General features: G+C 46.0%; 1 protein-coding gene across 4 annotated transcripts in view; it reads left to right on the forward strand.

Moving 5' to 3' along the window:
- LOC148017161 (Alkaline-phosphatase-like family protein) overlaps positions 1-18,184 on the forward strand; it is a 115,589-nt gene that overhangs the window by 46,168 nt on the left and 51,237 nt on the right. For all 4 annotated transcript variants that reach the window (XM_087663541.1, XM_087663540.1, XM_087663538.1 and 1 more), the window contains 2 exons: positions 4,494-4,661; positions 4,734-4,818. In XM_087663541.1, the coding sequence (XP_087519667.1) occupies positions 4,494-4,661; positions 4,734-4,818 (253 nt within the window). The remainder of the gene's footprint in view (positions 1-4,493; positions 4,662-4,733; positions 4,819-18,184) is intronic.

The raw sequence follows: 18,184 nt of genomic DNA on the forward strand, positions 1-18,184 counted from the left end.
GATCTATGTTGAGCAGCCTCCTGGCTTTGGTTCTTTAGATGGGAAAGTCTACAGGTTGAAGAAGGCCTTGTATGGCCTCAAGCAGGCTCCGCGTGCATGGAACGAGAAGATTGATTCGTTTCTCCAGTCTCAGTTGGGATATTGGCGGTCCAAGGTCGATCCACAGTTGTATGTTCACACTTCCGAGGATGGTTGTGTACTGTTTGTATTATATGTTGATGATTTGATTGTCAGAGGTAATGATGCACAGCAGGTCCAGGAGACGAAGTCAGCTTTACATCGGACGTTCGAGATGACGGACTTGGGTCTACTCCATTTCTTTTTGGGCCATGAGATTTATCAGTCTCAGAGGGGGATCTTTATCTCTCAACAGAGATATGTACAGGAGCTCTTGGTGTCTTTTGAGATGGAGGATTGTCGGGCCCTCTCTACTCCTATGGATCCGAACTGGAAGGCCACTTCCCATTCAGCTTCTCCTTTGGCGGATGCGTCCCGCTATCGACAGTTGATTGGATCTTTGATTTGGCTTCTCAACACCAGGGTTGATCTATGTTTTGCTGTTGGGCTCTTGGCAGGGTTCATGAGTGAACCTAAGACGGTGCATTGGCAGGCTGCTCAGAGGATACTTTGGTATCTGAGGGGGACGTCTGATTTAGGGATTCATTACCCCGCAGGGACAGATGGGTCAGATCTTGTACTTGCAGGTTGGAGCGACTCGGATTGGGCCGGTGACGTGGACCATAGGCGGTCTACTACAGGTTACTGTTTTACTTTGGGTGCAGGTGTTATTTCATGGAGTAGCAAGAAGCAGCCCACGGTAGCCCTTTCGTCTACTGAGGCGGAGTATCGGGCCACGTCTTCCACCACATGCGAGGTTGTGTGGCTTCGGAGATTATTGGAGGAGCTTGGGTGCCCCCAGACTCGTCCTACATTACTGCGATGTGACAATGAGAGTTGCATTGCCTTGGCAAGGAATCCTGTTTTTCATGCCCGGACGAAGCGCATTGAGATCCAGTACCACTTCATCCGAGAAAAGCTTCTGGATGAGACCATCACTGTGGAGTATTGCAAGACGGAGGACAATCTTGCGGATTTGTTTACGAAGGCGCTTCCTCAGGCTCTACTTCGGCGATATTCCAGATCCCTCAGGCTTCTGCCCTGCCCAGGCTTTGAGAGGGGGTGTTAGAGAGATCACAGCCAGGCAGGAGGTTACAGCCTGGTGCAGTCCAGTCGGACTGCATGCAGTCGGACTGCCACGTGGCAGTCCGACCTGCAGCAGGCAGTCGCTGCAGCCGACTGGGCATTTTTGGCGCCCTATTTCCAGGCAGTTGTCGGCTATAAATATCCGACATTCTCAGCAGTCTGACACACTTCTCTGCTCGCAGATTACAGACCGGTGACGCGTAGATTCTGTCTCTGTTCGCAGATTTCAGACAGCAGACAGTGCAGACTGCAGCGGACTTCGAGGTGGACAGCAGGTTGCATCGTCGAGGTGGAGACACGCAGTCCAGCGCACTGCGCCCGTGTATATATCTGCATATCTTTGTATTCAGCATTCTTTATACAGCAGATCTTCATCGTCCACTGTCTCTTTCTTTTTTTTCTTTTTTTTTTCTAAAAGGTAATTGTATTAATTACGAAAAAAATACAAGATTACTTGATTACAAGATACATGATGACACAAAGCCATCATGTGAAGAGGTTCTCTCTCGCTTTCTGTCTCTCTTTTTCCAGGTTACAAGAAACACGAGGGCCCTAGGCCAACGTGTGGGGAATCCCCGTAGTAATGCACTAAAAAGGTTACACCAATCATGGCAACGACCCAGAGGCAATTGCCATATGCCACGGATGCAAATCCTCCCGAGGGAGCAAGTCGGAGTGTCGGATGAGATCTAGCTGCCAATGCAAGAGCCCTTTAAGCCTGGCAATATGTCGCGGTACATTAGAGGCCGAATCAAAGAGAAAAGCATTGCGCGTGGTCCAAATGTGCCAGCATCCCCAATATCTGAAAAAGTGAAATAAGATCTTCACATGCAACTGTGGCGGTGTGGGATACTTCGGGCGCACAAAAACCCAGTCGAAAGGAGTTAGCGAGGACCCCACCACCGTGCACCAAATGTGTGAGAAGAGTGTCCAGATATTCTTGGCGAGCGGGCAAGAGAGAAAACGATGTCGGGCCGATTCCGCCGGTGTGGTACAGAAGAAACAATTGCCATTCGAGATGCGACGCTTGGCAAGGGCCGAGGCCAGAGGAAGACCACCAATCATCACCCGCCAAAGAAAGACCTTGCATTTGAAAGGTGTCTTATTTAGTCAGCCCTCCATCAGCGTTTTCTGCCACCATGACAGCGATTTCCGCAGTCCCCAAACAGTATTAGCTTTCTCACCCAGCCATTGGTGATCTTGAATGAGAAGATGATACACCTGATTAGTAGAGGCCTTTTCCAGACCCAGCCGGCCTGCAAGATCCCAGTCCTGCCAAGGGCGATCCATAGCCAGGGTAGGAAAGGGTTGCCTACCTTGAAGCTCCGACGAAAGCTTTTCCCATAAATCACGGTATCCACGCGGGATCTTGAAGAGTCGCCTAGCAGTCCGAAACGATACGAGGACATTGCGAGTGGCAAGGGTAGCATCCGCAACTGACGTCACACCTAAACGGGCCATGCGGTTAAATCTTGGTCTGAGCTGATGTTTATCTTCCCATGAAAGGAGTCTCGAAACGGCCAACAATTCCAATTGAAAGGAGTTAGTCTACATGTGGTCCCCTACTGGGTGCCAACGGGCCTTTTGGAGCACCACTTTCCAAGAGCCGACCAAGTGCAGTAACAAAGAGGAAGAGGGACTGGAAAAACAAGAGTCAGCATTAAGGACATGCCACCAGGAGGCCCGAAGCCGTGTGTTACCATGGCGGAGCCCGCTGTCCTCAAGAAAATAACGGGCTATGATGGTCCACGGGTGATGATCCAGACACATAGCACGAAAAAGGGACCAACGGAGAGCTAGCATATGAGTTTGTGTATCCAAAATAGCTCCACCACCCTCCACTGTCTCTTTCTCTCTCTTCTCTCTCTGCGTTCTCTCTCTCTCAGTCCTACGCTTCCGCACCGCTGCACTCTGACAGTGTGTCCATTGCATGGAGCCAGGCATTCAATGGGCAACATTAGAACACTGATTTTCTAACGACTAGTCATCAGATCATAGTTACTGGAAACTCTGCAAAACTTCACTTTTCGTGCTGTTTCACTGGTTCCAGCTCTATATATGTTCTTGTTTCCATTTCCACCTTTCTCATTCCTATACTTACTAGGGACTCCCCAAACCTCCCATTTTTTTACCTTCTTTAGTATTCTCTCTGTTCCCTCATTTCCCATAACTATGTATTGAGTAAGTTTTGACCCAATATAGCTTCTTATGGCGTCCGCCAGGATTCCATTGGTTGGTCATCTTGAATATAGCTTTCTTGAAAGATAGGTGCCGTGAGAAACAGTAATACACTGATTTCTTAATGGCCAGGCATCAGATATGCTTGCTGAAGCTCATGTGTTCTTGTGGCCTCAGCGAGCATTCACTAGTTGGTTATGGTGCACTTTCAATATAGCTTGTTTGGAAGATGATGCTGAGCATGTATTACCTGCCCAAGCAAGTCTCTTGCATCTAACATGTTTGGAGAAGTGATGACAAGAGTTAGAGATGCATGAAGAAATGATGTAATAGTACCACCTTATAGTATAGTGTTGTCCTATAGAGCTAGGAACTCAATTAAATTCAAAACCTCAAGCAAAATCACTTCTAGTATGAAACCCTTCATAATCAGCAATGAGATAACGCTTGCAGCAACTGCCTACCAGTCATTGCTACTAAGTGAAGATCCCTAAAGGAAAAACATAGTTAGGGAGCAGAAGAACTAGCTAAGCATATAATAATTGGCTTGGAACATAACTAGAACCCAAGATAATGTTCTGGCTAGATATTCTGAACCCCTCAATTGTGATTGATTTTGGTCAGAGATTCAGGCACCCCAAGATAATGATCTGGTGAGAGCTTTAGGGACCTTCTCGCTTTACTGTGATTGATGTTCATGTCATCGGAAATATGTGGACCAAATGTAACTACAACCGGTTGCCTTATGTAGTACTTAAGAGACCTAAAGTTCGTCCATTGTATCAGCAGCTGCAATGAAAAGGTGCATGTAAGATAAAGTATTACATAAGAATGAAAAATGTTCTTGCTGATTCAGTTGCTGTATAATGAAAATATTTCTTAAGTGTAACAGTCAAAATATGTCTTCTGGATGCGATGGATGTCTCTCATGAAGCTGAACTGGAAATTTAGTTCAGGTGGTCGTTACATAGAAAGTTGTCATATAGTTTTTAAATATTGTTTTTGCCTGATTTCGACTTATTATCAGTTAAATTTACAATTTTCTTCTATTTAATTGAAGCACTCCTTATTTGAGTTTTAACTAATAGGAGTTTAAGTGAATCTTTGCCCAGGTTATTGATGGATTACCAGCAGAATTTTTACTAGGGAAAGACGGGCATCCTCCTCTGAAGGATATTGCAGCAGCCATGTCTTTCACACAGTCTTTACTCTCTGCAAAAAGGGCTATTGGATTTCATGCAAGAGCTGCACCCCCCACTGTGACAATGCCTCGTTTGAAGGTTCAACTCAAGCAACAAGCTAATAACATGCACTGTTTTTGTTGTTGGAGTCTGATCTTTGTCAAAATGCAGGCTATGACTTCAGGAGCAATTGCAGGCTTTTTGGATGTGGCATTTAACTTTAATACACAGGCCCTACTTGATGATAACCTGATTGGTGAGTGTTCTGTATTTCTTATTTCTAAGCAGTTATGGTGACAGTGTGACCATCAGATTAATGTTTGCATCTTTCAAACATTATACCGTCAATTTCTTTGTATGGAGCTTGACATAAAATATTGGAAAGTAAAGAAGTTAATGCTGTGGAACTTAAAAATCTTATTATAACATTAATACTCTCTTTGCTATGAAGAGGCAAATGGGATGAAGAAAGGAGTAAGAACAATAATTCAATCCACAAATTGACAGGGAGCCAAATATGTTTTATATCTGATGTGGTATACCCCTGAAATTACCAGAAAGTATGGATATTCTAGGAACATACAAAAAACTACTGGAGAGTCTCATATGTCAGTGATGCCTTCTTATAAATCATTATTGTGAGGTCTATAGAGATTTAAGATCCTTCATTAGGGATGTGTTAGACAAGCGTAGAAAGACGAAGTTTGACATTTTCTGTGTGTCTAAGCCTGAGGTCATGATGTTGGACAGCTGGTGTGAGGATTTATATAATCACACTGCAGCCTTGGGACATCTCACTTGGGAAGATTTTCTATTGGTCTGCCAATCAATCTCTCTAATGTAAATAATGGACACCTCCATCTGTCACACTGTTCAAGCCAACTGGGAACTTTTAGGATGCCTACCACAATTTTTGCATTGCAAATGAAGGTGACTGAATGTGCTGGAGATGTTCTCACAAATCCCTCCACCAAAGAATAGTACTCCATTGCAGATCCAGAGAAGAGGAAGGGAATCAAGAAGCAAGGTCTAGTGTGGTTTTTGTGAAACTTTCCATGCTAAAACCATTGTACTGTGGAACCAAGTAACTAATGTCATTCTTGATGATCACAAAAATATTTGCAGAGATGATTGCCAGCTGCCTCCAAAGACATGAGCCCCACCATGAATATTACCCTTGCCTAAGAAGCCAATTGCATAACTCAGCACATTTGGGAAGTGCCCCAAGTTTGTGCCATGCATTGCACTTTCCAACTAGGCTTGGGTCTTAGGAGTAGACCTCTCTAACGTCAAACAAAAGGTGTCATTCTTAGTGCAAAGAGAATAAATTGAAACACGACAGGAAATGTGGTGTACATGATGTAACAAGGAAGGCCTTTACTAGGGGCAGAGGGAACAAGGATGGAGAGGAAGGATCATGCACCATAATATGATCAGGGACAATGGCTGAGCCTTTGGGAATGGCCTTAAGAGTGGCAATGTGGTAGCAACAACCAATGTCCACCATAGGGGCAAGATGTGTAACAAAGGTGGGGGTGGATAAGCTGGTCGTGGAGTTCGTGCTTCCTCAAGATCCAACCTACACACATGACATGACACAAACTATACACGCACAAAGAACAAACATAAGGACTGACAGATCCAATGACGGGGCTTTCCCCCAAGCTTGGGAGCCTATAGCTACATTGGCCTAGATCCTGACCTTAAAGACTGGTCTCTCATTCCAATAGCCCACACCACATGTGACTATAGGGACAAGTTACAAAATGTCATGCAATTCAGCCCCCATGCTGTTTATATAGGATGACTCAGTTGCCCTAGCTATAGGGTGTATTCACACTCAAGGCCGAGATAGTAGCTGGCTAGACATCTTACTGGCTAGAGATTGTGCAGGTGCTCTATGGAGATATGCTGGGGTTTGCACTAAGAAAGCACAAGATGTACGAACGTGACTAAAACACAATAACTCAAACGAAAATACAAAAAGCACAAAAAATCAAAAATAAGGGAGAATGGAGGAATCTGATGAGAAATGGAATGAATGTGGAATGTAACTGAGTGAATGTAGACAACGCTCAAGGGCAGAGCAGGCCAATAGTCAATGACTTTCGTGGGAGTGAGCCGAGGGAGATGTCAATATGTGTTAGTCCATTGGAAACGGATCCCAAGTGCAGTTACCACTAATCAGAGCACAGGCTGATGCAGAAAAGTGATGAGAACACAACAAAACTTGATGTAAAATGAAAACAGAGATGAAGCTGACACCGAAACGTTTTGGAAAACTGAAAATGCAGCAACTAGCAGCTGCATTGATGACATGGCAGTCAGGGCAGCCTGATTAGCAGTCACTGGAAGTAGACTGACAGCCAGGCGAAGATGAGAAGTGGCTAGAAATTGTAAACACAGCCTGGTTTGATGATGGCAACAAACTGCGCAAGTAACCAGCATGCTGGAAAGCTTGAGGATGAAGCAAACATAGCAGTAGAGGACAAGGGTTGGCTACAGCAGGTTGGCCTGCTTTAGACAGCAAACACAGCAGTTGGACGGATGGCGACAATAGCTAGAGTGTGTTGAACACAAGAGCTGGAGCAATCATGGAGGTTGGTGGAGATGATCGTGAGGGATGGTAAAAGGGGATTGAGATGTGCAAAGTGGCTGGACAGATCCCCATTCATAGGCACATGAGCCAACCAACTGCCTATGGTGGTGCCCAAGCTGTCTCGGATGGCAGCCGTACACTTTGTGTTCATTAAATGTCAGCATCAGGACACTTTAGGTACACTTAATACTTGAATGTTGGGGATGTTTAATGAGCTGAAAATGGGGGGTTAAAATTAATTAACTCTTTGTTGCTCAACACCCCCTCTCAGCCCAAAAATTTGAGCCAAGAGACACCACAAAGCTTAGCTCCATCAAGAGGTCTCACTCCAAAGCAACCACGGCATCAGACAAAGGGTGCATGTCGGTTGCCCAATGGCCGAAACCACTTCTTCAATTGCATCACTTCAGTTAGGGTTTTGCACTAACAACCCCAAAAAGGGCTGATGCCCTCATTCTGGGCGCTTTATCAGTGGGTGCCCTCTTAGTGGTGCGCCATCCTAGACAGCTGAGGCCTATAAATAGGCCGCCTCTCCACTCATTCCATACCTCTTCAATCATTCTCCACCGCTCTCCTTTCGTTATCTGACACTCTTGTCTCCCTTGTCACTACTGCTCACACCCCTATCGGAGGACATTGCAGTTTGTGGCTACCTTCTTTTCTCAGCCTGGCATCATCTTCCGCACATCTGGCAACAGGTTTCTAGATTTTTGTTTGCAACATTTGAAGGATGTCCACTAGCAAGGGTCACCTTGGCATTTGCATTTTGCAGTTTGGAGGCCTTGCGCCTGCTTGGCATCATCTCCTCCAACTTGGCATGCCCTTGGTGACAGTCCACTATACCTAGCATCAATGGTTCTATCTACATTTGCAACTCATCTCCATTAGACATTTGCGTTTGCAGCTTTGTGGCTTCTGGGATTTGTGTTTGCAGCCTAGGCCATCTTCCCAGTGTCTGAGGACTGTGCTTTGCTCCCTTGACACCTAGTGATCATCTTCCTCATCTTTGACGGCATCAAAGGACTACGGTTTACTCCCTCGACAATTGTCCTTCACCTTCCAGTGATCACTTTGATAGCCCATTGCCCGAAGGACCGGATTTCGCTCCCTTCACTGTGTAGATTCCCACAAGTGCTACTGCCTAATTCGGACAGGACAAATCAGTCATCTTTTGAGCTTCAGCTCTATTGTATTAGCTTTTCTTCACATAGCAGGATTCAGTGGTTCATCATCTTGTTCTCTTGTGTTTTTGAGTTTTTCTTCACTCTCAATGTTTGTTGTACACACTCGATGTTTCTCTCCCCAAAACCATCTCTCCATATCATTGCATATTCTAACATGGTATCAAAGTGTTGGAGCTCAGAGAGGTAAACATCCTATTTTTGGGAGAAGGCAAAGACAGATTGTGGGTTCGGCATCATCTAGTGATTCCCCCCTTCATTTCTGATGCATTACTGGGAGAAAGAGATACCCTTCTCTCTCTCTCTCCCAACCTCCCTTTTACAAGCTGACACTTTGGTGCTATGACTTCTCCACATTCAGATGGATAGACCACTCAGTGCTCCTCTTCCATCACCACGAGACCCCCCACCGATGCTTTTCGACATGGACCTTTGCTCCCTACACTGCTGGAGTATATGCGTCTACCCCCAAGCACTCATTGTGCCACCTCTCCCTTTTGGGCTAAAGAGTTTATTATGTACCGGCTTTCAGATTTTAATGCTCAAGGCCATAAGACGCATCCGATGTGCACTAAGTCCTTTTGAGCCAAGGAAGGATCACTTGGTACCTCAACCTCCTTGAGACCACCACAATGCACTATGGAGGTTTTTTCTAGTTCTTTTAGGGTTTCAGGAATGCCACCTCAACAACCTACAGTTTTGCAATGTGCTCCACCGAGAGACAGTGATTGTTGGATATTGTCCCCTCGGCAATTCGCTCCTTCAACAAATAGTGGTTGTTTCACACCCTCCATTACTTCGGCTTCACAATCCACTCCATTGAGAGACCCTAACTATTGCCCACCCTTGGCTTAGCATGAGCCTCATCTTTTCCCACTCTTGCCTACTTAGGTTCAAGAGGCCACCTGTGGGAATTCTTCGACATCTTTGACACCCGCCAGATATCTTCTTTGACATGACCGGCAGTGCTTCCTTCATCATCAAATGATTCGGAGTTCGTGATCCATGAGTTTTTAGATTTCCTATCTCTTGCAGAAGGGGATTCAGAGGGGGATATACTTTCTTTGCCCTCTGCGAGGGCTTCTACTTCTTCTTCGGCTTCAAAGGGGGCCCTTGCATCTCCACCCTTAGAGGGGGTGACTCCTCATCATGAAGTTCTTCCCCCCCTACTACTCTTCTGGAATGGCTGTCTTCGAGTAGTCATTCTTCTTCATATCCACGATCTTTAAGTACACCCTAGGGCCTTGGAGGTTCAGCTGCAACTTAGTGACGAGGCCTTCAAATTCCCTCAACATGGAGCTATGGAGCTAGTGGCTCCTCTCCGAAGGTGGAGTCAGGTTTTATAGTTCATCCAATCTATTGCTCCTTACTATAAGTTAGCTTTCCGATGGAAATCTTGGATCTTTGGGATCCTCTGCATCTTCTTCTTACCTCTCCTCTCTCTTGTTTTTTCATCTCTTTTTGGGCTTGAGAGGGTGTGTTGAGAAACCTCTTCTTCAGTCTCTTCACTTCAGTTAGGGTTTTGCACTAATAGCTCCAAAAAGGGCTAGTGCCCTCATTCTAGGCACTTTATCAGTGGGCACCTACTCAATGGTGCACCACCCTAGACAGCTAAGGCCTATGAATAAGCTGCCTCTCCATTCATTCCATACCTCTTATTCAATCATTCTCCACCATTGTCCTTCCGTCATCGGACACCCTTCTCTCCCTCATCACTGTTGCTCACACCCCTATTAGAGGACATTGCAGTTTGTGGCCACCTTCCTTCTTCTCTCAACCTGGCATCATCTTCGCCACATTTGGCAATAGGGCTCTAGATTTGTTTTTGCAGCATCTAGAGAATCTCCATCAGCAAGTGTCAACTCCTACATTCCTAGTATCACCCTAGCATTTTCGTTTTGTCATTGGAGGCCTTCCCCTTGCCTGGCGTCACCTTCTCGAGCATAGCCTCAACTTTCTTACTCCTAGTGATAGTCCACTACACCTGGTGTCAGTGATCCCATTCGCATTTATTGCTCATCTCCATCAGACATTTGCATTTACAACTTTGTGGCTTCTAGGATCTGTAGTTGCAGCCTAGGCCTTCTTCCCGATGTCCAAGGGCTATGCTTCACTCCCTTGATAACTCATGATCATATTCCTCATCTTTGACGGCATTAGAGGACTACCATTTACTTCCTCAACAGCTGTCCTTCACCTTCCAATGATTACTTCAATAGTCCATTGCTTGGAGGAGTGGGTTTTGCTCCCTTCACTGTGCAGATTTCCACAAGTGCTACCGCCTGATTTAGACAGGATAGTGGAGTTATCTTTTGAGCTTTGTTTCCATCATAATAGCTTTTCTTCACATTGCCAGTGCTTCATCATCTTGTTCTCTTGTGTTTCTGAGTTTTTCTTCACTCTCAGTGTTTGCCGCACACACTTTGTGTTTCTCCCCACAAACCCTATTGTGTCTCCGAATCCTTGCATATTTGACACTACCAAGGCTACAAATGCAATGAAGAAGTACCTTTATTTTACTCCAAGAGGTCTCACCCCAAAGTAGTGAGGGCAAGGTCAATGGGTGCTTGTTGGTTGCCCAAGAAACTACTAAGACTATAGAGATGATGGTTATCTTCCCTTGTGAGCTCAAGGATTTTAAAATTTTTTGTGGGCATTTCTTTTTGTTTTCTTTGGATTTTTTTTTTCAAATTCCCCAAACTTTAGCAAGTATTTGGTGGGAAAGAGATGGTTAGCTCGCATGCTTGTCAATAGGGAAACTACCCAAACATGCACAAGGGTGTCAAAGACAAATGAATGATGAAGAGGTATGTATAATGTAGGTGACTAAACCATAGGTGGAGGTTGCTCAAGATCTGAAGTGAGCAAGGTGCTCATGGGGTGCTTTGCTCCCATAAAGAATGCTACACAATGCAAATAAGAATGCTCATGTAGCAAGGTGCCACATGGACAGTGTGTGAAGATATGCTAGGGTTTGCACTGAGGAAACACAACATGTACGACCAAGATTGAAATACAAAAACTTTGACAATGACAAGAAAAACTCAAATCCTAAACGCAAATGCAAAACTAAAAACTCAAACACAGAGATAAACATAGAGAGAAGAAACTCGGAAGTGAATGAATGCTATAAATGAATGTAAGAGTGTACAGAATGCCAAAGGGTAGAGCAATGGAGTGTCGGAGAGTGACAATCACCAAAGATCGATCCCGAGTGCTGTGACCACCAATCGGAGATTAGAGAGTGCTGAATAATGAAGGGCAGCAAGCTGGTCACCAAAACACAACAGTCAAAGGTTGGAATCTGGTAAATGCAGCAGTGTATCACCGGAGAAGATTGAAAACTAGTCACCTAAGGCAAAGAAGTATTAGACGACAACAGGAGAGGTGTGTGCTGATGTAGGCAGCCTGCTAGACAACAAAAATGCAGTAATTGCAGCAGTTGCCTGGTGGGAGAGATGGCGGCACTCTATCACCTAGCACTAGATGCTGAAAACGCAGGCTGATTAGGTGCTATGATGACGCAACAAATGGAGACATTCAAATAGCAAGGCAATGGCTGAAAATAGGGCCTAGAGCTAAATAGTGATTGGCTGCAATTGGTGATGGCTAGACAACAAATTATAGGTGGCTAATGGGTGAAATCTACACAGTAGAGTAAGAAACCTGCACAAAAGGATACGGCTGAATGGTGGGCAGCTTGTATATTTATAGATATTGAAGGGTGCCCCAAAAAATTAGGATTTTGGGGGACCATTAAAACTCTCTCAAACCACTTACCAAATTGTGTTTTTTCATTAATTAAGTATATTTTGGGATTGTTTAAAGATATTAATTAGTTGTAAAAGTGTGTTTTAGCTCAATACCCTCTCTTAGGCCCAAAATTGAGCCAAAAGGAGAGGCTAGCAAGGTTTACTCCAAGGTGTCCCACCCCCAAGCAGCCAGGGCATTGGACAAAGGGTGCACAATGGCTGCCTAGTGGCCTACTAAGACTACAGAGTCAATGGTTATCTTACCAAGGGAGTCTAAGTAGCCACCCTAGAGAGGATAGAGTCAATGGTTATCTTACCAAGGGAGTCTAAGCCCTACAAAGGCGGACGGAACCACATTGAATTTTTTATTTTTTATTGTTGAATATGAATTTTATAGATGGCAGTCGATTAAGTAATAGTGACCCAAAAGACGGGAGTAGGAATGGTATACCCAACATATCACAAAACAGTACAAGCTTATCTATCCACTTAAGGATGTCGATGATGAGGAAAAGGTGATGAAGTATCGTGTGAAGAATGATGGTGGTGTAATCCGCCGGTGGAAATAGCGTAGGATCCATCCAGTGGTGCTTTGCACAATGGGATGCATAGTATGCTACATGCTGAAGAATGCTCATGCAGCAAGGGCCACTTGGATAGTATTCCTAGTGGAAAAATTGTTCACTTGTCCAAGAGTCCTAGTATAAAGAAGATGAAATCATGCAATGCATAGGGGAAGGTACAACAGGGGGAGAAAGGCCAATGTTGAAGACAAGTGTCAAAACCTATAAAATACAAAGAAGGATTGGAACCCCCTCTCAACCTAGGTGTCCATGTTAAAGAAAGAAGAGGATTCTGATGATGTCGGTCTTCGTGTGGTGCCAAGAATCATGTAGATGAAGATGATAAAGCATCCCTACTAGAAGAGCAAGGATAGAAGTCATCATCATGATAGCATTAAGAGAGACGTTGCACAATTTGTCGCGAGAGGGGAAGCCTCCATGCTGGTAAAAGAGCAAAACACCAAGTAGATGGAACCATGAAAGGAATGGTATGCAACTCTTGTCTCCAGCTCAGGAAGGACTGGTGAAAACCTGCATGTTAGCCCTACACTAAAATACAAAAGCTTGCAAAAGAGATCAAAATCTGCAAGCACAAAGGTGAGTAGTGAGATGCTCCAAAAGATAAAACTTAAAATAAAGGAAAGCAAAGCTAAGTGCAATGCAATGAGTATGTAAGCATGTAGTGGAAGTCTAAAAAAGGAAAGACTAAAGGTATGGTCACCATTGCGTATGGTGACTAGCAGGGCTCTACCAATGAAATGCTTGATGAGGTGGTGAAGTAGTCCTAGAAGGTGCAGTGGATCCCCTAGGAATGGACACATAAAGTGCAATAAGTGAGCCACTAGCAGACCAATCAGTTAATCCTTCAGGAGTAGTGAAGCAGATAGGCTGTTGAGGCTGTCCACACACCACATTTCCAGTAGCCCCTAGAACAAATGGAGCAAATGGTGCAATAGTGGAGGCGTAGCTGCACTGGAGTGACCAGCTAGAGTGGATGCAGTTGCAGCAGTCTATTGTGGTTTTCTAGGTAGGAGACCTTGGGCCTTGGTATGACATTTCTTGTCCACATGGCCCAACCTCTGGCAATGTGTAAAAAACCTATTTTCTTAGGAATTTGCTGCCAAAGGGGTCGTGTTTCTTTGGTTCCTTCTAATGAAGGAGAGTCACCCTTGTTGTGGCTTGTCGTTATATCTTGCGAATACTTACCATTGTTAGTTTGCACCCACCCCCCTACCCCCCAAAGAAGAGGCAATCAACCCTTGCCTCTCTAAGTAAGGCTGTGTGGAGGCTTTGTTGTGGACTTGATTGTGCAGCCTTGCGTAACGCAAGAATTAACACTCAAACTTGTAGAAGGTTTGCAATCTATGTAGTGAGATAATGTGGTGGGTAAAATGGAAGTATTTGTTGGGCAACTTGTTCAAGAAGAACGTGACTTGATCGTCATCTAACTTTGGAGAGCCAGTGGTGGCAAATTCGGTGAGTAAAAATTGATATTCGGCCAACTTGACTTTCATATCATCCCCTTTCTTAATGAAAAACTCTTGAAGCTCAAAATCGAGATTGATACATCGAGTGCGAGCTTGTGCTGCATAATGGTCAATGAGATGACTCCAATGCTCAGATGTGAGGAGAAAATGTTGTAAGTGGGAGTGGAACCCAAGAAGAACTCGGTGCATCAATTCAACATTGGCCATGGCATTGCGGGCTATCCATTGACAGATGTGATCAAGGTGAGCTAATCAAGGGTCCTTGGTACCAACGAAAAGGTCCCAAAGTCCTTGAGATTCAAGCACTTGTTGTATGAAGTTCAACCAAGTGGTGAAATTCAACCCGTTAAAGTGAATCTTATTGGTGAAGGCATTCTTCATTCTTGCAACAAGAGTGGTAGTACTAGGAGATAGAGAAGGTGTGTAATGGGGACAGGGTGGATAAGAGGGACAGGGTGGGGGTGGGGGAGTGGAGTACACTTGGGAAGGAATCCTAGAGTGCCCACCATGCATGCGAGATGTATGTACAGTGTTTCCAAATATGGACGTGGGCATATTAGATATGGGCATGGTAACTGCATAAGGAGCCTAGGGTGGAGGGATAGGGACACGGGGAGCAGAGGATGGAAATCCTTGTGTAGAAGTGACCCAAGGGATGTGTGACGACAGTCCATAAGCAGAGGATGAATATCCCTGTCTGAAAGGTTGTGTAGGGACGTTATGAGTGTCCAAGGATAGTGAGGGGGATGCCCATCACAGCCATCCTAGAGTGTAAGGATATTGTAAAGTAGGGGTATATGGAAGATATAGTGTTAAAGGGTGCATTTTCCCTAAGGATGCACCAAGAGTTGGAGTGAATGAAGGGTAGATAGATGGTGGATGGAGAATAAGAAACTGGTGGGAGTTGAGATGGCAGATTCAACTCCTAGTGTGCTTTGAGTGGAAGTAGAGTGTAATCCCAGGCTTTGAAACGAAGATGTGAGGAAATTAGAATGTGGAGAAGATAGTGATGGGGATGGGAGGGAGTTAAGAAGTGTGGTTTACTTGCTCAAATGAAGAAAATGGTAAAGATAAACTTGATGAAGGATATCTACTTCGAGAGCCTCCTCTATTAAAGCTTAACATACTGAAAACCATCTGCATCATGTACAACAAAAGAAGAAACAAGAGAGGGTTTTGGCTCATACGACTCAAAAGGATTATACGAATCCAACATAAGTCCTGGTTGAAATGAAGGAGATGGATTGCCAAACGTGTTGAATGTCGTGGTCCCTCCAAGATCCAGGGAGATGGCCAGTCTCACCAATCAATCTAGATGAAGTAGTAGCACTCCTTGCAGGGGTGTAAACTTGACTATATGTGATGCGCAAGTACTCCTCAAACTCTTCATCTATAAGATGACCAAAACGAGAAGAAGAAGATGGTAAATGTAAATGTGTGTGGTTGAAAAAAACTCCCTGCCATCGCGTCGCGAAGCTGCTCCCAGTTTCCGACCAAACTGTCGTCTGCACACACACCCCTCAGTTGCTCCCTCCCCCTGCAGCAACTCCCCCCCCGGTAGCACAGTAGCGTGATAGGTAGGTTCCCAGCAGGGACGTGCAATGGAAACCTCTAGTCAGACGCCGACGCATTTTGCGAGTGCCCCCTAGTCAAATACCTTGTGCATCATCCTCTCTGAGGAACAACTCTTAGCCGTCCGTGCCACAGAGCTAGAGTTGAAAGAAACAACGATCTTTGGTCAAGTCGTTGGACACTCCCCATCAAGGGCCCAACTGTGGGATTGGCTCCACTCCACGCTGCGCATTGGCACAACGCAGATCGTGGGGGCGGTCCTCATGGGCCAAGGGATCTTCAAGGTTCGACTCACCTCTACAGAAGCAGCTTGTGAGTTAGTGGAGAGCTCGAGTTCCCACTACCTCTAAAGGTGGGAATCTTCGTGGTGCGTAAGTCAAGGAGGAGCAAGGTCCATCTACTAGTACCATTGGATGGACCAAACTGCACCTTTTTCCTTCAGTCCTCTCACTCAGGGGATTGGACAATGACACAGATAGAGGAGGAGGTGAAGAGTCAGGTGGCGGACCACATCTCCCAGTGGATGGGAGAAGAAGAACTAGCACTGTTTGCACAACAATGGCCAGGTTGCATGATGGACATTAAATGGTGGCCTGGTGCCGAGGTCCCACACTTGACCATTATCTTTCATGCCCCTCCATAGTGGAGAGCTCTGATGGACGTGATCGAGTGGCCCCTAGCAGAAGCAGCCCACTTCTACCAGTGTATAGAGTCACGACTCTCAACATGGCTGATAGATGCATTGGTAGTCCCACCTGGAGCATCTATCACCCCCATGGTCCGCCGCCCGAGGGCCACCATGGGGGATTGGAGTTCGCCATCCAAGCTTGCGGCAAAGCGTTCTTGTATGCCCCATAGTTCTTCATCCTCATCAGCAGCTTCTACACCGAACAAATGCCTATTCGGTCAGCCATAGGTTTTTCCATGAGCCTGCACCTGGCAACTTGGAATGTGACTAGCCTCCACTGTAGTGGGGCACGTGGTTCCAGGAAGTTGATTGTTTGGCAGGAGTTGCAGCCGGCCCTTGCGGGACAGATAGACATCTTGTTTCTCCAAGAACACAAAGTCATCCGAACCTAGGCCCATTGGGTAAAGAAGGTTCTCCCAGGCAAGTCATACACCTACTGGAAATACGCTATCGGTGCCCACGGCAGGAGTGGAGGCGTATGCACCTCTATTGGCCCGAGCCTTACCTCCTGCATACGGGATCATGAGGCGATTGTGGCAAGGCGGGTTCTGTGGGTCGGGTTGGATATTGGGGACTTGTGCATCGGAGTCCTCAATATCTATGCTCCCACTGAGGTCAGGGCACGCAGCATGTTCTGAGTGGAGATTGCAGCAGGACTCGCAGAGGTGGACTCTTGGATTGTTGGAGGAGACTTCAACAACCTAGAGGTTTTAGAGGACCAGCAAGGTAGAGGCAGAAACTACCAAGGCATGGCTGGGGAGAAGCAGGAGGCATGGGAGGTCTTCCTACTAGCAGTAAGAGCTCGCGATGCTTGGAGAGACCCAAGGTTCCATAGGAGGGAAAGGTCGTTGAACTTCTTGTGGGGATACAAGCGGCTAGCGGAGTCCTACTAGAGCGGTTGGATAGATTCTATGTGGGAGTGTGGCAATGCTCTCGTGAAGGTCACATAGGGCAGTTGGCTGGCATCACTTTGTTCAAATACTGCCCGGTCCTCCTGAGATACGCGATCCTGTCAGATCCCTGTCTCGATCTACAGGAGAGAGGAGGTGAAGAGGCAAATTGAGCAGATTTGGACGAGGAAGTGGAGTAGGAGTGACTAGATGCAGAGGAGGTTGTAGAGGTTCTAGCCGCTTCGACCAGTATCTGCCAGGAGGCAGCCCTACAGGCCAGGCAACAGGGTTGGGAGGAGGTCAGCAGAGCACTCCGGCGAGACCTAGCAGCTACACAGAGACTACTAACTACAGGAGACACAAGGGCATTCCATCCTCCACGCAAAGGAGGTGCGCGCATGAGCAGCCATCGCCGGCCTAGAGGACAGGCACTTGGAGTTCTCATTCTGCACCTCAGCAGCCTTCTGGGCGCAGAAGGGGGACATGATGTGTAGGAGTTCTTTCAGGCACACTAGCCCCGCACCTTAGGTGAACATATATGCAGCCTTTGGGATCAGTATGGGAGGATTCGCTCTAGCCCAAACAAGGTGATGGAGATTGCCACCGACTATTACAGACGCCTTTTCCAGCAAGAGGTAGCCCTAGCCAGAGGACAACGTTGCAGACAGCAAGTCTGGGATTACATCCCCTCCCTCGTCACAGAGGAGATGGGATGCTCTCTCCAAGCCCCCTTCATAGAGAAGGAACTAAAAGAGGCTTTCCACACACAGGATGGGAAAAAATGCCCGAAGAGGATGGCCTCTCTAAGGCCTTCTTCACTACGTACTGGGAGGTGGTGAAGGACTCCTTACTGATGGCCTTCCAGGAGATTTTCACTTCAGGACAGATGC

Source organism: Lygodium microphyllum, chromosome 22 (assembly GCF_053477565.2).
Source record: "Lygodium microphyllum isolate KBCC chromosome 22, Lygodium_microphyllum_v1.1.10, whole genome shotgun sequence".
Classification (NCBI taxonomy): Eukaryota; Viridiplantae; Streptophyta; class Polypodiopsida; order Schizaeales; family Lygodiaceae; genus Lygodium; species Lygodium microphyllum.